Source organism: Zootoca vivipara, chromosome 12, assembly GCF_963506605.1.
Source record: "Zootoca vivipara chromosome 12, rZooViv1.1, whole genome shotgun sequence".
In the NCBI taxonomy this organism is placed as follows: Eukaryota; Metazoa; Chordata; class Lepidosauria; order Squamata; family Lacertidae; genus Zootoca; species Zootoca vivipara.
In genome coordinates, this window is record NC_083287.1 from 32,574,402 (window position 1) to 32,595,667 (window position 21,266).

Consider the following 21,266-nt stretch of genomic DNA (forward strand, 5'->3'; position numbering starts at 1 on the left):
CAGGAGAGGAGGGGGAGCCCCTGGAGCTGCATGAGTCCTCTGGCCACTTCATGTGTTTACAGCAAATTTCTGCAGCAGGAAGCTTTGTGTATCTAGATGCTTCCCATATGAATGGGACTCTTGATCTTCCAAGGTCTTTATTCCCATGGAAAGCCTCTATGAATACACAAGGCTCCCCATTGCAGCATTTTCCTGTAAATATATAATAATAATAATTTAATAATAATAATTTATTATTTATACCCCACCCATCTGGCTGGGTTTCCCCAGCCACTCTGGGAGGCTCTCAACAGAATTGATGATGATGGTGATGATGATGATAATAATTTTTAAAAAAACATGCAAAAGGACCAGAGGAATCACATGGAGCAAGGCAAGAGGAACTCCAAATAACTGTACTGTATATGCCCTGCTTTACCCATGTTCCCTCTTCAGGCAAATGTGCATTAAGAGGGCTAAAGCGTGTGTATACCTGTTTGTGTATCTAGGTACACAGGCATAAGTACACTTATCAGAACCATGTGCATGTTTACTCGGAAGTAAGTCTCACTACCTTAAATGGGGCTTACTTCGTCCTAAGTGTATATAGGGTGCTCTGTCTATATATTTAAGCTGTGCAAAAATGACGTACTTTGTTTCTCATCAAAGCTCTCAATTGCTTACCCCTAGGACATGATGTTTCAACTCCTACGAGGGCTTGATTTTCTGCATTCGCACAGAGTGGTCCACCGTGATCTGAAACCGCAAAACATCCTAGTCACCAGCAATGGGCAGATAAAATTAGCCGACTTTGGCCTTGCAAGGATCTACAGTTTTCAAATGGCTCTTACATCTGTGGTAAGTTTCAACGTGTTCCTTCTTTAAATCTAATTTCAGGATTTGGTTTTGCATAGATGTTGTTTGGTTGTTATTTTAGAACAACTAAATAAAGCAAAAGATAGCTGTTACTATTTGAGAAGTGTTACAGTTGAACTTTATCTAAAGCAATTGCAATTACTGCAGAGGGTGGTAAATTATTCCTACAAATTGCTGAATCTGACTGCTCAGTCCTGTACTTGTTTCCGTGGAAGTAAGTTCATGAAAAGTCCAGTGTACAAAGAATCAAAGCCTGATTGACATTCCAAGACGATATACAAAGGTGCACTTCCCTGAATATTATGCTTTTGCATCTTTTCCTACTTCATTAAACTGTTTTAATATGCAGCGACTGCACATTACACAGGAGGTATAGTACAGTTGGCATTTTCCCTCCCCTTCTGAATCACATCTTGATACTGCTTAGAAGGAGGCCTGCAAGTTTCTTAAAAGATAATGTAGCAGTTACTGCTTTGCTCAGCAGGCGATGTGAGTAGAGTGCACAAGAGGGAGAAAAATAAAATATAGCGTCATGGGCTCGTTTACATGACTACATGTAACCTGGTTGTGCATCAATCAATTGCTATTTGTTTATGGCATTGGAGTAGGAAAAATGTGAGATTATCAGATATTATTTCCTTGGTCTTGTGGTGATATTTGGATCATCATATTAGTCAAACAAGAATTTAAAAATATAAACAGGGTCCACTATGTGTCCCACTTTCAGTTTTTTAAAAAAGATTGTGCTCTCTAAGCATGAGCAAAAACCCCCGCCTGCCTCTCAAGCAAACCTTACAGTTCTAAAATGTGGGAAGTGCAAGAGAATTTGTGGCAGATCTGAAGCTTAAGCTTCCTAGTAATCTTAAAGGGCAGCTCCTGAGACAGAAAGGAACATATGAAAGCTACCTTATACTGAGTCACACCATTAGCCCTTCTAACTCAGTGGCAGTGGCTGTCCTGGATTTCAGACAGGGGGTTTCTCCTCGCCTTACCTCATGCATGCAAAGGAGATGCTTCATCACGGAGCTGCATTCCTTCCTGGACATCCCATATGACAGCATCTTATTACAGAAGTGGCCTTAACACTATATGCAAATGATAAAGAATACCCCTAGCTTATAGCTACAGACTGCTTCTTAAATAAACAATGTCAGGTCCAGGTATATATGTTGGCATGTGGAGTTTGTCTGCTGCAGCAGAAGTTGACTTTAGTTAAATGAACCCTTGCTTGGAGCATACCTTTAGTTGAAAGGTATTCAGATTAAGGCTTTGGTATAAAATAAGAAAGCTTATGTTTATTAAAGGAAGTACATTCTTGATAGGAAAGCATTCTGTAGTCCTAGCTGACTATCTGGCTGGAGAAATGAAGAAAGCTATGCTTGTCCCATTATTCTCAGAAGACAAATCCAAACTGACCGCTTGCCTCAAGGTCCAGAGAAAGTGTGTGAGGAAGAGCAGGAAATTGTAAACAGGATGCAACCTAAGACTTACTGGTCATCAAAGAGCCAAAGTGCTCTGCATAGAGATAAAGGTACAGAGATAGGAAGCTGGGAATCTTATCTCTCTTAACCCATGCAAACCTCTCTCAGCCAGCTGACTTGCATCCAGACTTCCAACAGCATTTGGGAACAATGATATAGTTACACTGCTGACACTGCTCCGAACCTTACGAGGACTCCTGTGTGCCACATGGATCCTGTGGTTTAGTTGCACATTGACACATCTGATGCATACAATCTCCATTCGTAGTATAGTACAGTGTTTCCCAACCTTGGGCCTGCAGCTTTTGGGGGGGACTACAATCCCCATCATCCCTGACCACTTGCTAGCTAGGGATGATGGGAGTTGTAGTCCAAAAGCAGCTGGAGACCCAAGTTTGGGAAACACTGATATAATAAAACACTAGGCAGCACCTAATAGGTCATCTAGTCCAACCTCCTGCTCTAAATCATCATCATTTCCCAGCTAATGGTTCCCTTGCAGATATCTGTCCAAACTGTCCAAAGAAAGTGATTTCACATTGCTGAGCTTATCTAAATCATCAGGAAGCTCTTCCTAATGTTTAACCTAAACTCTTCTCCCCAGAGTTTAGAGTCTTCACTTCTGTTCTTCACCTTGAGAGTGAACAATTTGTGAGTCACTTAGCAGATGTTTCTATACAGGACTGAGTACCTCATGTTCTAGGAGCTGTGCACTTAATGAAGTTATAGGAAGTCCCCTGTCTGGGCTATCATTATGATCAGTCGACATGTGAACTCTCTGTCATTTCCTACAGCGGTGCAGTATGTTGAGGCCAGATAAAGAATTATTTCTTGAAGTATCAGTTCTTTCCCAAGATACATCCTCATTCTCTGACTACAAAGGAACTCCTCTAGTGGAACAGAAAGAGCCATGAAAGTAAGGCAGCATAAAGAACTGATCCAGCCTAGTTGACTGGGTGCTGCAAACTGATAACTTCAAAGTATTTTAGCTGCAATGGTTACTTCCCAAATAGTAAAGCATTCTTTTGGCAGGTAAACCTTCTGGGCATATTTCTGTCATTTGCAATCCCTTGATGCTTCCTCTGATAAATGAATGAAAGCCTCAGAATAAATCGACACATGTTTATGTAGAGAATACCAGTCCCGGAGCTAGGAAATCTGAGCAATTGATAGTCCTATGTTGAACATCTGGGCTTGTTCAGTACAATGGAGACAAGTATTCAGTGTCATGTGGAGTTAAACTGTTCTGCAAGTGTTGGTGCTGGCTCTTGGGAAAGCTTTGATTAGAAGAGACGGGAACTGTCCGAATCTTTGGAGAGTTTCTGCCAATTGGATTTGATTGTGCTACACAGGATAGACCGATGGTTTGACCTGATATGGTACAAATGGACATGATAGGTTGCTTCATTCGGGGGTTATACTAATAATGACACCAAAAATTGCAATGAATGCAGTGAAGTAAGTAATTTATTTATTGGGGGGGGGGTGGAGGATAAGGTACAGCCCAGTTTACCCAGTTTATCTAAAGCCACAATGTTGATATAATCAGACATTTGTTTCAATGACAGTTTGGTTTACATGCTATTTTACTCCAAGAATGGGGAGCCTTTGGCACTCCTGATATTGTTGGACTACAACTCACATCAGCACCAGTCAGCCTGTCATGGAACAAGTACCCTGCCAATAAAAGGGTCACCAACATAATTAAAGGGATATCCTTTTATTTATTCATTTTTATACATTCATATGATGCCTTTCGGTTGGGGTGTATGTGGTTCCTAGGTGCTTAACCTGACCGAGTACTGACCAGCCCTGTCTTGCATAGCTTCAACAAGGTGGTGGCCTCACGTGCCTTCAGGCCATATGCTGAACCATCTACAAATTTTGCAAGTTTACTCTTATTAGTAAATCAGAGAAGCTATGGCCCTCCAGATGTTGCTGGACTAAAACTATTTATCATCCCTGATCAACGGCCATGCTGGCTGGGACAGCTGGGTGTTGGAGTCTAGTTATATTGGAGGCTTCACAGATTCCTAAGATCAGCAGTATACAATCAGGGTCATATAATCAGCAGTATAGTTCATATATTAACATATATAGTTAATATATGTCTATTCAGCTGCATTTTTCATCTCATGTGTGATTTCACTCTCCTTTACTCAAGATATACCATTTGCTGTATTTGTATGGCACTGCTATGGTTAACGAATACCCAATCTGAAACTTCAATGCAACAAAGGCATGGATAGTTTTAAACAATTTGTTTCATTACAAGCTATCTTTACCTTATGTAATTCGAACGGTAGAAATTTTAAATAAGTAGAGTCCCATCCATCGTATCAGTTCTTGTGGGAAAATATGCTTCAGTGACTTACTGGCACTGGCTATGGAATGTGGCATTTAAAAGTACCTTTTTACAGTGGGAAAGAATTTGGTCGAGAATAAACAGTCTGACCTTGTTAAATGGACCAAAGTCTGTACAGATCCTAGTTCCAGAAAGCTAGTTTCTACTAGACTGTGAAAGAAAGCTCAGTTTGCAATTAATGCCATTAGGAATGGGAAGGCTTTGGAGAGTCCTGTGCACTGTGTAAAGCTAAATGTTTCACATCAAAACTGTGGAATTAAAAAGCCATATATAGCATTATTGTCTTGATGTAATCACATTTGAGAGATGTGATTTATATTTAAATTTGGAAATAGAAATAGAAAATTATTATTATTATTATTATTATTATTATTATTATTATTAATATCCACCCTCTTTTGTGGAATGCTCTCCCCAGGGAGGTTCAGCTGGCCTTCATTATACACCTTTAGGCGCCAGGCAAAAACGTTCCTCTTTAACCAGGTCTTCAGCTGATTGACATCCAATGCCCTTTTAAATGTGCTGTGGAAGGGGGATTATTGGTTTGTTTCTGTTCTTTTTTTTATTATGTATTTTGTGTTTTTTTATATTGTAATTTTATGTTGTGAACCGCCCTGAGGTCTATGTGTATAGGGCAGTATGAAAATGTAATAAATAAATAAAAATATGAGAATCCGGACCATAGGAAGCAGCCTTATTTCAAGTCAGACCACAGCTCTGTAGAGGTGATTCAGGCAGGAGTCTTCCCCAGCCCTAGCTAAAGATACAAGGGATTGAACCTGCAAAATGTATGCTCTCTCACTGAAGCTGTGGTATACAGAAGTTCTTAGAAAAATACAGATCTACTTAGTTTTGCAGCACTAGCAACAGAACTCTGAGACATCCCAAAGCTGTATAGATTAGGAGTCATATGATGCAAGAATCAGCAGAAATTAATTTGCTGTTTCAGACAATTATCCTGAAGGGATCTCCCTAAGTAAATATTCTGAATATCAAAACAGTGAGAAAATAAAATATATACTGAGTACTTTGATAAATAGTTATTTCCCCTAATGAATATGTTAATTCACATTAAACTTCCACCCTACACCTTCTACAGTGAAGACAGACACAAAGGACTCATTCAGTTTCTCTTCAGTCTCCTTTTCCTCCTTTTGGACACCTTTGACTCCCTTGTTGTCCAAAGGGCCAACTGCCTCCCTTAGCCGGTTTCCTGTTCCTAATATATTTAAAGTTTTTTTTTCATTGTTGGTCTTTTAGTTTTAGTCAAGAAAGCGAACTGTGGTATTTTAACATAGGATGGTTTCAGCTCGGTACAAGTCAAGAGTTAGGGTAGAGTTTACCTTTGGCCAAGTTTAAAGGCCATATTAAAAACAAAACAAAACAGAAACAGCAGCAAAGAATGCTTCTTTTGAATCTGTGCATTGTTTCCAGATTTTTATTACCAGTGTAAACATTACCTGAACTTTGTCTGAGCTTCCTGAATTGCCTTTCATTTTGTAACACCAGCATTTACCATACAAAGGTTGACATACCGGTAGTTGCCAAAAGCAAGCAAACCTGCCTCACTAAGCAAGCTTAGCATTGAACAGATTGTATATTTGCAACCATTCTCAATGCAGTATCTTTCTGGAAGCTACAAGCACAGTAGAAGACTTGCAAACCAATAGCTGTTCCTGCCATTCCCATGCTTTCTAAATGTGATTTGGGTTATAGTTGGACAACCATAGTCATTTGACTTAGACTGGATATGGGCATCTTACCTCAATTCCCCAATGCGTTCAGATCCCAGCGACTAGAGTGCTTTCCCCTACAAGGCCCTTTTCTATTTCTGATTTAAACTAATCAGATTGTAGAATCATCTTTCTACATAGGAATATCACCAGCTGGATTGAGACCTAGGAAAGGTCCCACTGATTTTTGTTGTTGAAATCACTACAAATGACATTTACATATGCATAGCCTGACTTCCATAACTGTGCCAGTGCTTAGGCATAGATTTGAATTTACAGAACATTGACCTCTCAGAAGTAGGGTTGCCAGACTCAATAGAGGACAGGACTTCTGTGCCTTTAATTGCCCTGCTCTCCTTTGAGTCTGGAAACCTTAAAGAGAAACCATCAGACCCTTTGTTTAATTTCCAAGCAAAGGGTCCTGGTTTCTCTTTAAGGTTCCCAGACTCAAAAGAGAGCAGGGCAATTAAAGGCACAGAAGTCCTGTCCTCTATTGAGTCTGGCAACCCTACTCAGAAGAGAGGAGGAAGTGGTGCAGTTTTAAAATGAAAACTTTAACAATCACAGGCACGAGAGGAGAAGGAATGGAGTATTGATTTGCCATGGTAGCCCTAAATTTAAATGTTTTGTCTCCTTAGATCTCTCTTTGGCATCCAGGTTCCTTTAGCCTAGGTGTGGAGTGTGTGTGTGTGTGTGTGTGTGTGTGTGTATTCAGTTTCCTAATTGATCATAAGGCATTCGATTTTCTTTTTATATCCCTGCTGCTTGGTTTACTGCATAGCTGAAATTCTTTCCCAGTGAATATGTGAAATATTATAGCCTGGATTAGCAATTAATGTCACAGATGACATACCTTTGTTCTACGCATTACTGAAGGTAGGTGTCCAACAAGGAACTTTTCCATTTCAATGATTTTTTTTAAGCCAACCACAAGACATTCCTAATAGGTAAAGACAAGTGGGAACCCGTGAAAAAATTTCCATTGTTTGTGCACTTTGCTCCTGTCTTTTACATTGATGTTGCTGCATTCCCATCCCCTTTCCGTGCATGTGTAAAATATGGGGTCTTCTTTTAGCTCTGGGATTTAGATTTCAAATTTCTGTTCATTGCATGAACAATTATGGTGCTTTTGATCCATCTGAAATATATAACTACATAAGCTGGCACAGACGGTGGGAAGGGCTGTAGCTCAGTGGTAGAGTGTTTGCCTTGCATGCAAAAGGTTTCAGGTTCAATCCCTGGCATCTCCAGGTAGGGCAGGGAGAGACAAAAGCAAAATAGGACTAATAAAATAATACTAATTACTCTGACCTGGTTTGCATGTCACATTAAAGCATAGTTAAAATAAACCATGGGTTAATGTGAGCAAGCAGTGGGCTGGTGGTGGATGTTACTGAAATATTGGACTACCACTGCTCCTTCTGTTACTGGGAAATGTGTAATGGTCTGGCTTGTCACGTTGCCTAAACCTAGGCTTGTGATTTGTTTCCCTCAAACTAACCACATTCAGTAAGCCAAGAACAAACCTTATACATATATTTTGTAGTAATACTACTAGTGTTATGCCCATATTGCATGGCCTTAACAGTTAAGTGGGGGATCTGGAAACTACGGCAATTGCTCAAGTGTCCAGAAAACGGCTTGGGATTGTCATACTAACTGGTTTTGCACATCGGTCATAGCTTAGTAGCAAGTGAAGTGAATTAAGAGTGAGCCTGGTTTGTTGTTGGATCCTGGGGGAGAGGGAATGGCTGTATGCATCAGTAGATTAGCCGGCTGATTAAGAAGAGGAAGTATATGTTGTAATTGCATGTTGATGAAAAGAGTTTTTAATCTCCCATTGCTATTATATCTGGAGCAAGGGGGGAAAACAATAGGGGGGAGGGGTGGGGAATCTATTAAAAATACCAGACTAATTAATACATTCAAGAGAATGTTACAGACATACTTATAAGCCCTGGAATTTCCCCTACTGTTTAACTCTGCTTACAACCATGCATAATGGTAATCTGTGGTCCATTCCATATCCCAAAGAGCAAGCGGATGGAGGTGCAGGGTGGGGAAGGGTGCAGAGAGAACCCCCTCAGTCCCCTCCCCTCTGGTCGTTTGCTGCTGGTGCTCCCCCCCCCCCCCCCCGTGGCTTTTCATGTCAAGACTTCCATAATTAAAGGGAGGAAAGTAAATTAATTACATGAATATTAAAAGGTTACTCATCCGTTTTAACATTTGGTCACTAGTTGGCTAATGAAAAGGAACTCGGGGGGCTGGAGGCCTGCCATGCTGCTTCTCCTCTTTCTTTAGTAGGCCACATGCTGAAGCAGTGATTGTGCGTGACAGATTCTGGAAACAAAGAGTCTGCGCGCAGCTCATCCAGACGGAGCATGCTTTGCTAAATTGCACCAATAGCAGGGTGGCCTACAGGCAAACAAAATGGTTAAACAATACATAATAAAAGTTTTTATTTGGTATTTCCTGTGAGGCTGTGCCAGTTGCCAAGGGGTGTTCCCTATTTCCACCTCTCTACACCCCCACACCCCCCACCCAAAAAAAAACTTTGGTTGTATTAATTGTTGACCACAGCTGGCAAAGAACCAAACTAGCAGGGACAGATAAGGAAGGAGGGGAGGGGTGGGGTAATGGCATCTGGACATTGAAGAGCAAGGGGGGAAGCACAAAAAATTACAGCATATATCTGGAATTTTCCAGCTAACGATGTGCGGATGTGGTAGTGCTAGAGAAAAAGAGCCAAACTGAGACTGCTTTGTTCGGTAAGAGAGAGGCCCCCTGTAACATTCCTTTTAGCTGTGTATATTTTGGCTTCAGTTGTACAGTGTTAACTATATGCTGTGTATGGAGCACATCAGTTGTTAGCTGCATGTATATATAGAGATAGATAGATTTTGTTGCAATTGATAAAAGACCGTCTATGGCACATGAAAAATTTGGTAAAGGGACACCTGGAGCTGCTTGGGGTGTTTTGATATTTGTATAATATTAAGGGTTGGGGGCAGATGCAGAAAATGCAAGACTTCACAGCAACAGCTGCCTTTAGGGGACACACAGATGCAATGAATGCTGCCTTTTAAAAACCCATCAATGAAGTGAAAGAATTTAGAGCTAGCTGATGTAATGAAAAGACCAGTGACTTAACATAGTTGCTTGGGATAAAAATAGGAAGTGAAGAAACTGATATAACCTTTTCTGTTCTGTTCTTTATTCCTAATCATTAAGCAATTGACTCTTTGTTAAATAGGGAAGTTTTACAGTATGCTGAGTGATTACTCACAATAGCCCCATCACCACCACCCCTGGCAGTAATCATAGCAAGAAAATCGGGAGCCAAAATGATCTGCTGTTGTTGTGGGGAAGACTCTGAAGGAAACCACAACAACTAATTTGAAATACGCTGTTAAACTGCAAAAACAACAACAGAGAAATTGAAAGAACAGAAACAAAAGGTTAAGAGACTTAAGGGTACCATATAAAATGCGTAGGCGTAAAGACGTCACCGACCTACGCCTCGGACTGCATGTTAAAGTTGCCAACTTTAGTAGCCTCCAGGAGTATCCGGCCCTCAGAAACCAGGCTAGGATCCAAGGAGCTGCTTTAGGCATTGCCAAGGAGCTTCAGCATCCCTGTATAATTGTTGTAAACTCCACCCTTTGAATGGGAGATTCCCATATTGTAACACATTCTGCTTGCCATGCTGCGTAGGGGGCTGCCTTTTGAGAACTACTGTTGGAGAATGTTCGTAGCTCAGTGGTGGAGCACCTGCCTTGCATTTAGAAAGTCCTAGGTTACAGCATCTACCAGGTAAAAGTGGGAGAGATTCCTGTCTGAAACCCTGGAGATTAGCTGCCGTTCCATGTAGATAATACTGAACAGGGATGGATCTAATGGTCTGACTCTTCTTACATTCCTACATTTCTTGAGTGCCTGTAGTTTTCTGTTTCCATCATAGTAGCAGTGAAAACCTACGCAGATTTGATCACAAGTAAGTCTTTCTATGGGACACGGGTGGCACTGTGGGTTAAACCACAGAGCCTAGGGCTTGCCGATCAGAAGGTCGGTGGTTCGAATCCCCGCGACGGGTTGAGCTCCCGTTGCTTGGTCCCTGCTCCTGCCAACCTAGCAGTTTGAAAGCACGTCAAAGTGCAAGTAGATAAATAGGTACCACTCCTGCGGAAAGGTAAACGGTGTTTCCGTGCTCTGCTCTGGTTCGCCAGAAGCGGCTTAGTCATGCTGGCCCCATGACCCGGAAGCTGTACGCCGGCTCCCTCGGCCAATAACGCGAGATGAGCGCTGCAACCCCAAAATCGGTCATGACTGGACCTAATGGTCAGGGGTCCCTTTATCTTTACCTTAAGTCTTTCTATATTGAGAGGGGCTTACTGCATAGGATTGCTCTGCCAGCCTTCTCTGGTCTACGGCACCCAGTTCAGACACCTTAGGTGATGGTTTGCCCAAATCAGAGCTGCCAGATCTTCTGATTATTTTCTCTCTCAGGATTGTAGGTATTTTCCTAAACCATAATTGTAACATGTTAAAAAAAATTCCTTCAGTAGCACCTTAAAGACCAACTAACGGCTACCTACCTGTAACTGTAAAATGTTAAAATGCTTAACATTGCAGCGTACATAAAATTTAGAGAAAAGTAAAGGAAAAAAAGATAGAATTACTTACAGTCCAAAAGACTTGTACAAAATAAAGCAGGGAGAAGGAAGAGAAAACAGGAACGTGATATGCAAAGATGAGGTCAGCTCATTGTCCTCTCTGTGAAACGCTTCCGATGCTCCTGAGTCATTTCTGGTTATTTTGTTTATTATTATATTAATAGTCCACATTTCCTCCAGGGAGCTTAAGGTGGAATGTAGGGTTCTCCTCCACCCCTCCATTTTATCCTCACAGCAACCCTTTGGGGTAGGTTAATCTGAGAGACTGTGACAGGCCCGGGACTACCCAGTGAGCTTCATGGTTGAGCGGAGATTTGAAGTCTGGTCTCCCAGGTCCTAGTCCACACTCTGACCTCTACACCTCACTGGCTCTCTTTCCATGTCTGCTCCCACTGAAGAAACATCAGCCACCTGAGCATTTAGCCAGCAACCTCCATAACAAAACTCTGGCTGTCACCAAGGAAAAGTAATGGGCAAAACATTTTGGAAAAGTAGGCTTCATGATTATGAGATGTTACTTACTGGGTGGTTGTAATCACAAAACAAGTATCACAAGGTGTTGGTCCTGTCCCGTCTAGATTGCTGCAAGGAACGGCTAGTTTTTTGCAAGTGCTTGACTGCTAAGCCTGACTGCCTTTCATTTCATTTCATTTCATTCATTTATTCCTTTCATACTCCTATGCTACCTTTGAGTGATGAAGCCCTGTTGGGAAAGTGTGCGGTAGAAGTTGGGAAGGGGGAAGAGCCAATCAGGGGTAAAGACTGCCAGTCTATTCCTTGCAGGGCTTCAAATATCTTTAAGAGCAGCCTGACAGGCAGGCATCTAACAGGTGAAGCTTTAGCTGGCTTGAAAGTTTAAATTATGGGGAAACTCACTGCAGCCAAACATTGGCAACCCTTGCAGCCATACATGCAGGGGGATTGTAGGGGCTGAGCAGGTGTGGGAGGAAGCCACAGCATGGAGGCTGTAGAAGTTAGATTGCTTTATAAATTAATGTGCCCATCAGGTTTTGTAGTTGGGAAAGGTTGCAGAACATGCAGCAAGTTTGGTTAGCAAGTAAAATTTTGTAAACGTTTGAGGAAAGCAATCAGCAGATGGTAAGACAAACTGGAAATAGAAGGGTGACTTGTTTGCTCTGCTTTGCTTATCCAAAAAAGGAGAAACTGAAATCTCTGAGGTGCACCTAACTCCTCTCTGCGTTGAATCCTCCCTTTTTGCTTCAGTCTGTCTTTAATTTCAAGACCAATTCCTTTAGTGAGAATATGCCAGGAGGAGGAATCACCACCACCAGTTCCAGCAGTGCTCATTGGCTAGGCAGGAAGAAAGCATTTCTTCCTAAATTGGATGCTTCCTTCTCTCCTGCAGACTCAATATGATGTTTCACAACCCTGTAATCTAAAGTCCATTGTTTGCTCTTGGGAGAACCTTCACGCTTTGTGGCAAACGGGGGGGGGGGGGGAGTGTGTTGCGTGTCTACCTCTGGCTCAAGTGACCTTTTGGGAGGAGAGAAAGGGAGCTCTCTCCTGTGACCCTGGGAGTCTGCTGTTATCCCAGCATTCCACGGCTGCCACAGCCTGAAAGGTTTATGCCCGGAAGGGGGCAACTGTGCTTCCACGGGAAGGCATTTCCTTCCTAAAGCTCTTGTGCCCACAGTCTCCAAAGGGTTAACAAGGGAGCTACTTTGAAAACAGAGGCAGAAGGTCATTGGCGGCAACAGCAAAGGCTTGTGGAGCCTGCCATCAAGAGCCTTTGACCCTGCATTTCCCACCCAGGGGATTGTAAACATTGGCTTGCAGCCAGGGCGCTCTAAAGAACTCCTCTGTCCTGCCAGCATACATGGTTACAGGTTTTAGTGGAAACTGCAACACACCAGAGTTATTTCTGCATGTCCAGAGAACACTTCTGTTCCAGGGGAAGAGATGGGGGTGTGGGGGAAAGGGAGAGAAATGTGCCATCGCTATGCTGGAATTTGAAAACACAGAGATAGGCTTGTTTCGTGGTGCTTCGCATGTAACATAGCTGCCTTTCTCGAAAACTTCCTTAACTTGGAGGAATGTGTAGAATGCTGTCACTTTATCAGTAGCCATAAGAGCCCTTTTTATCTGGTGTTTGTTAGTAACTAGCAATATCATTCTTATCTTGCTGCCCTTTAGCTGGATGTAATGCTCTCGGACATGAGAACTAGAAACATGAAAGCACTTATTACCTTGAACATTCTTTGGCATTGCCTTTTTGTCATTGAACCTTCAGCATGTGAAGAGAAGGTGCTTTTCCAAAATGCATAATAAACAACCCTGCTCCGGACGTAGCTAAACAGGTTTTAATTTCAAGTGCAATGGTTGCAACTTGAATTTTAGACATATCATAAGCTGTGGTGGGAAACTTCTTCAGGATTTTAATTAAAAGGGAGGCCAGATGTGGCTTGGCCCCTTACTTTTTGTGATGGCCCCTGTTACTGTTTCTACTTTTTTGCCAATTAATTTTTGTTCATTTTCCAAATGTATAGCACATCAATGCCAAATTAAATCTAATTTAATCCAATTTTTGTCTGTTACTGTTTTAAAAAACTAGAGGGAAGCTATGATTTGACTAAAATTTGGGGAGTCAGGAAGTAAAGCTTGTGGGTTTTTAAATTTTAGGAGTCCAACTTTTCCCTCATAATTTGTTCATTGTCTGTTGATCTGCTACTTTTAAAACTTTTGTTTGTTTGTAAATGAATAGTGTGATTTGATAGTTTATATGGCTGTGCATGACTCCTCAATTGTGCTTCTCAATCTTGGGAACCATTCTGCTAAATTTCGCAACTGTTGGTTCAGTTTGGAACTTTTAGGTCTATCATCTTGATTCAAAATGGTGTTAAACAGTATTCAAACATAGGCAAAAACCAACTCCTCCATCTTGGGAACTGTCATGCTACATGTGCTGATGATATCTCAAGAGGCATCTGGATGGTCCACAGACAGACAAACCACTTTCCAAAATACTTAGAAGATCAACCAATAAGGTCTCTAAGCCATGCTTGGAATTAGTATGTGGTATCTAACAGTTGGCTGTGGGTGTTACAGCTTCAGATAGGCTTGACAGCGGACCAGAAATAAATGTGTTGGCCTGCTTCTGTGGCTTTAGATAGAATGCATTATCATCTACCAATGTCTGTAGATCAGTCTACTGTTAAAGCACAAAGGTGTGGGTTTTTTAAAAAAGAAAAGAAGGAAATTCTAGCTGAAGATGCAGAAGGTGGTGATTAAATTTGATTAGATTTATATCCTGCCTTTCCTTCCAAAGGAACACATGGCATCAAACACACAAGCGATAAAACATCTAACAACAATTTCAATACAGATGCAGACTTGGAATATAGTGGTACCTCGGTTTGCCACCACAATCCGTTCTGCGGAGCCGGTCGCACCCCGAATCAGTCGCACCCCGATGCATGCTTCTACGCGTGCGCAAAGCACCGATAGAGCGCTTCTGCACGCACACAGGCTGCGCAGATCGCTTCTTCACATCTGAGCGCCGCGGAACCCAGATGTAAACACTTCCAGAAGCGGTCACATGGAGGCGGTCGCAAACCGAGGTTTGACTGTATGTCTATTTTAAAAGTCCTGTCTTCAGTATGTGCTGAAAAGGCAACAGAGATGGCATCCCTCACAAATGAAGCTTGTGTGGTCAAGAATAAACTCGAGGAAGTGAGGCCTAGCTGTGCTTTGGCCAACCAGTGTACTTGATCCTCTCTGCTTGCTCGCTCTTGGTTCTAGCAATAGAAATCTTTGGTGACCAGTGCCATGTGGGCTTTAGGGTGGCCAGATGCAAAAAAGAGCAGGGCACCTGCCCCTTGGCTTCTTGTGTAAAATAGGGGAATGCCATCTCCTGTTTTGCATCTGGCCACCCTAACTTCACTATATTGTGACCTGCCCCAGTCCACCATCTAGATGAAGTCAGTATTACTAACCTAATACTATCCATTGCACCGCATACCACTGATTGCAAGGACTGCCAAGGTAAATATACTTGCCTCATGCAGAGTAAACTGTGAAAGCTGTTTGAATGCATGCTTCTCCCATCAAATTTCCCGTAGGGTGACCTTTCTCATGAAGACCTCAATAAGTAACCTCTCTGCTAGGAAGAGTTATCATGGCAATTCCACACTACAGAAAAGAAAGAAATGTGAATGAACCCAGAAGCGGCTTTGTCATGCTGGCCACATGACCTGGAAGCTGTACACCGGCTCCCTCGGCCAATAACGCGAGATGAGCGCCTCAACCCCAGAGTCAGTCACGACTGGACCTAATGGTCAGGGGTCCCTTTACCTTTAATGGGCTTTCTTATTTTTTTATTTAAAAAATCCATTCCTATTAAAAAATTTTAGATTTTCTAGAAATGAGTGCAGTACAATCTTTGAAATATAGGGGTAGTCTTACTTATGTAATCAGGGCTTGGTTAGAAAACATTGAGAACGGATATACCTAGAAATACCGGTACTTTAAAACGGCACCAACATTCTAGGGATGTGGTTCTTCCTAGAAATATAGCATAAAGTTCTGATTAGTGTTTTGGTTAAACCATCAAAGGAAACAAATAGTTCTTCTATTTGAGTTAACTCTCATACAGTAGCTGTTCAATTTTTCTTTTCTTTTCAAGATTCAGGTGTTCTAATGCAACACATAAAGCTGTGCTTATTGAATTGGAAGTGCTGTGGAAGACAATAAGAAAAGACAGTTGAAAAAATAATTTTCACACACTGAACCTTAAAAGTAATTTATGCCCCATAGAATCAAAAGTAGTGTTGGGGGTGGGATTGCCTTCACAAACTAATAATTAGAAAATATGGTTTCCTTTCTGATAACATTGTTTGGAGTGAAAGATACCAAGTTCAGAAACAATTATTTTAGTTTTGTTAAAAAGTCCTAGAACTTAGTTGTTGTGGTGAAGATGGCGCAAGGAACAGTCAGGGAAATATAAAGGTTTTCCATATTCCAGAGAGGTGAGAAAAGCAAACTGTCAAGTATAGTAATCTTAGTCTCATTAGTGAAAATCTGAACATGGTTGTTCAGATAAATACTTCTGAGTTTAATGATACTTTCCGCCTAGTATTAGGATTGCTGTTTTACAAACCCTTGCAAATTATCTTTTCTTAAGTAGAAGTATAATTGAACTTGAGATTAGCAAGATGCCAGGTATCTATTGATGCTGATGTGCGCCCACCTGCAATTATCATTGACCATTGGGCATACTGACTAGGCTGATGAGACCTTTAATCCTACAACATCTGAAGAGCCACAGGTTCCCTGCAGGCACAGCATTGGACTAGAGTCTAGTTTATGTACAAGGCTATCTTTATGAATGAATTCATTTTTCAAAGAGCCCCGAACCATATAGACTAACTGCATGAATGCACTATCCTCCCTAAAGGTCAAGAGCAGCTGACAAGACACAAAATGTTCCTTTTGAGTGTACAAAGTCTTACAGTGCTGGCTATCTTCTCATAACATGAAAGCAGGTACAGCATTAACAAACACATCAGTAAAGGAAGAAGTGTAAACCAAGAAAGAATCCACGCCTCTGTTCTTTGTTTTGGTCTTATTCTTTGTATAGAGCCCTTTCATTTGTTTAAAAAAAACAGCAAGATAAATGCATCATAGAGGAATCATAGAGAATTATAGAATTGCAGAGTTGGAAGGGACACTGAGGATCATCTAGTCCAAACCTCTGCAAGGCAGGAATATGCAACTGTCCCGTACAGGATGAAACCTGCAACCTTGGTGTTATCAGCACCATGACCATGGTTTGGTAGATCAGTTGTCGATTAGCAGTTGTGGAACAACTGGATAAATGTATGTGGGAATCCTTTTGATTTGCTTATATTTTTTATGTATGTGATATATGAAATAGCTGTACATTAAATGGAGGTATTCCCCAAATACTCCTCTCAGTGCCAAATGCCTGGTGTCATACTTTTGCGTTGTTTTCTCTAATTTAACCATGAAGTTAAATGGAATCATGTGGTGAATTAAACATGCTAATGAGGTATGTCAACACTCTGTTTTGGGTAATGTTAAACCCTAAAGCTTTGGGTTTATGATGCAATGCAAATGCAAATTTGTACCACAGAGAGAAGGCACAGAAAAAGAATTGATTAACCAGCTGAGATCCTAAGAAGCTACTAAGAGAGTTTCCACTGACTCCAGCAGAACTAGATTGCAACTTTAGGCTTGCCGATCAGAAGGTCGGCGGTTCGAATCCCAGCGACGGGGTGAGCTCCCGTTGCTCGGTCCCAGCTCCTGCCAACCTAGCAGTTCGAAAGCACATCAAAGTGCAAGTAGATAAATACAGTAGGTACCGCTCCGGTGGGAAGGTAAACGGCGTTTCCGTGCGCTGCTCTGGTTCGCCAGAAGCGGCTTTGTCATGCTGGCCACATGACCTGGAAGCTGTATGCTGGCTCCCTCGGCCAATAACGCGAGATGAGCACTGCAACCCCAGAGTCGGTCACGACTGGACCTAATGGTCAGGGGTCCCTTTACCTTTACCTTACTAAACACCCATACTTAGGGAATAAGCTCTATTAAGCATCTAGGTATAGGATTGTGCTATTGTCACACTTGCCATTTGGCTCTGCCTTACCTATATAGTTAAATCTGTACAGTCATACCTTGGAAGTTGAACGAAATCCGTTCCGGAAGTCCGTTCCACTTCCAAAATGTTCAAAAACCAAAGTGCAGCTTTTGATTGGCTGCAGGAAGCTCCTGCAGCCAATTGGAAGCCACGGAAGCCACATCGGATGTTCGGCTTCCAAAAATCATTCGAAAATTGGAACACTCACTTCCGGGTTTTGATCGTTGGGGAGCCGATTTGTTCAGGAGCCAAGGCGTTTGAGATCCAAGGTACAACTGTAAAAGATCTTATTCTTAGGAGGGCATCTGGTTTGTCCTTCCTTCAGCGTGTCCTAGCACTCAGGGGCACTTCTACATACCCATAATGATGCAATGCCATTGTTTTCTTTTGGAGATGAAACATCCCCCTTTTCTGGCTTACCTAAGCAAACACTTTTGTAATTGAAAAATAGAAATAAAACCAATGCAGAAGAGGAAGTTCTGCTCTGGTGTTGAGCTCACCATATCCTGCCTTCAGAATAATTTCCATTTCTGCTTATCTGTTTCTGTGAATGGAATGTCCACAAATATTTATTTGGTTTCTCTGGTGAAAAAGGGATGAGGCAGAGGGAAATGGTCTTCATGAATCAGTCACTGCAGATTCATTGCACCACTCTGAGTTGTTTGGGGTTTGTGTTTTTTTAAGTGAGAAAAATATCCTGTGGTTATTCTTTGCATGCAAGTTCCTTGAAGGCAAGCGGAAACATTTTGCCATTCTTAACATACAGATTACACACCCTGAGAGACCCCTCCACACTGAAAAATTACACTGAAACACTGCAATCTGATGATTGAAATGCAACCTGCTCTTTCCCTGTAAAAATTGTGTGCAATTTCCAAATGAATAATTTTTGCCTCTCCACTTCTCTAATCCATTACCCACCTTATAACATGTATTTAAATATATAAAATACAAGGAAGAGCAAGCTTGCAATGCAAGGCCTTTCCAGGGTTTTATCTCTTTTGAGGTAATGCTTCTAAAAGAAAGGAAATTACATATCCTGACATTTAAATTACAGCACTGCTTTCTGGGAAATGCTCCCCCCCCCCAAAAAAGTTTCATGCTGGCAACAGGAATTTCTGTGTGGAATTTCTGTGTGGAATGTGCAAATGTCTTTGACATCTTAGGGCTGGTGCCCATGAGATCATTGGTGACAAACTCCACCAACTTCTCCGTTCATATCCCATTTTGTGAACTGTTTTAAAATTATCACAGTTCAAGGATGCATTTCATCCAGCCAGAACTGAGGATGTGAAACAGAACCAGTGAGTGGTGCATTCTGGGAATATGGCCTGAGGAGGTAGAGGGGAGGTGCCTAGGTAGAGCCTCTTTAGCTCTCAGGAATCTACCTAGTCTGCTAGAGAGCCACACTTAGCTTGTGGACCTGAGGGCCCCCAACCTTGCTTTTGAGTGTTTTTCTTCTTCAGTACAGTACAGTGGAACCTCGGTTTATGAACACCTCGGTTTACGAATTTTCGGTTTGCGAACGCCACGGACCCATCTGGAACGGATTAATTCACTTTCCATTACTTTCAATGGGAAAGTTCGCTTCAGTTTATGAACGCTTCAGTTTATGAACAGACTTCCGGAACCAATTGTGTTCATAAACCGAGGTACCACTGTACTGTGAACATTATAATGGCTGCTCTCTGCAGCAAGACACCCCCCCCCCTCCCATGGAACTGTTTGCATAGATGGAATACGATACAACTGCGACTTAATTGTAGCTCACATGGGTGTTGTGACAATAACGTGGGAAGATTGTAGAAACAGAAATCACAGCTGCACCTTTCCCCCTTTTCTTAAAAAAACACATTCAAAAATACATACAGTGATACCTTGGTTTTAGAACAGAATGCGCTCCAGAAGTCAGTTCGATTTCCAAAACGTTCAGAAACCAAGGTGCGGCTTCCAATGGGCTCCCAGTTGCGCAGGTGTGCCGGAAACAATAGCGGAAGCCGCATCAGACGTTCGGCTTTCCAAAGAATGTTCAAAAAACGGAACGCTCACTTCTGGGTTTCGATCGTTTAGGAGCCGAAACATATGAGTACCAAGGCATTCGACAACCAAGGTATGACTGTATGTGCTAACAAGAAGAAAGTAGTCAAAGTGTAGCTCCTTACTGTGGCTTTCCTCCCAAAGAAAAGGGGTGCAGCATGACTGTCACAAAAGTTTGTGATACATCAGCTAGGATAACATTCATTCATATTGTCCCGTTCGTGAAGAAAGGGACACAATTTTTTCTGCTTCTTCCCTGAAAACAATAAGGGGAATAAGCAAACCATAAGGGGATAAGCAAATCTGTCAGTTTTGGTTCCTCCCAGTTTCTTGTTTTTCCAGCCTGAAGTTCAATTCTCCAAATTTCCACATCAGTTTGTGATTTCTTTTAAGCAAAATTCCTCTTGGAACTTCAGCATTTCAGTGTTTTCTCCCCTAATACACATTTTAATGCAATTTTGCTAATATAATGTATTTTTGTATTTTGTATTTCATGAATATATGCATTTTTATGTACAATTTACATAAAAGCTGGAGAAGTGCATTGCAAAATTTGGAGAAGTGTGAATTTTGAAATGGCTGCCTTTTGGTTTGCATATTGTTTGAGGGAGGTAAATTGGGTAGGTGTGCATTTAAAAGTGAACTGTGCTGAATTTCTCTCCCATCCCTAGTGTGAACCAGTTATGGGCACAGGCACCGCTCCAGTGTGTAACACCACTTCAGTCATGTGACAAAAGCTGAATGCTGTGGATCAGTAGCAGTGTGCCTGCTCAGAGGGCTAACACATGTTTTCCAAGGAGCCTTGTGCATGAAAGCATAGCTGCCAAGTTTTCAGCATAAGGGAATTTCCCTTTTTTAAAGGGAAATTCCCTTATGCTGAATAGGCTTCCTCGCGAGAAAAGGGAAAACTTGGCAGCTATGCATGAAAGAGTCATTTGAATCATCCTAAAGAATCACTAATTTAACACCTTCCAAGCTCAGAAAGCGAATGGGATTATAGTTACACCATCCTGCTGTTGCAACACCAGTTTAGATGGTCATTTATGTCAAAAGTTCAACAGTCTCAGCTTTCTTTTGCCCTTAATTTATTGAATTGTTCCTAAAACAGATGTTGTAAGATCAAAGTGCTGAAAGGGCTTTTAACCAATTTGACCACTTGTGTAAATATCCATGAACTCCCCTCATTTATCCCTTTAACATGTCCATTTTATATATGTTCTTTATGCTTATTCTGATTTCAGGTGGGTCTGGCCAGCAAAGTAAGCTGATGTGGGTGAGAGAAGGAGTCTTCCAGGAAGCTCATGTCATTATTATAATAATAAGGCTGCTTTTAGCAATTCATTTCTAAATCTTAGCAGTACAATCTCTAAAGCTCCGATAATGGTTTTCTTTTCACCCTAGTAGCTTTAAGTGTTGGTATATCTCACAACTATAACACACTTTATTTCCAAGTTCTTCCATTTATAAATTTATAACAATGTTGTTTTAATTTTAACTGCCCAGAAAACT

At 41.6% G+C, this 21,266-nt stretch overlaps 1 protein-coding gene and 1 non-coding gene across 3 annotated transcripts in view; both read left to right on the forward strand.

The window, feature by feature from the left end:
* CDK6 (cyclin dependent kinase 6) overlaps positions 1–21,266 on the forward strand; it is a 96,709-nt gene that overhangs the window by 46,881 nt on the left and 28,562 nt on the right. For both annotated transcript variants that reach the window (XM_035128715.2, XM_035128716.2), the window contains exon 4: positions 670–837. In XM_035128715.2, the coding sequence (XP_034984606.1) occupies positions 670–837 (168 nt within the window). The remainder of the gene's footprint in view (positions 1–669; positions 838–21,266) is intronic.
* Positions 7,616–7,684, forward strand: TRNAA-UGC (transfer RNA alanine (anticodon UGC)). The gene has a single exon. It is a non-coding gene; the product is annotated as a tRNA-Ala (tRNA).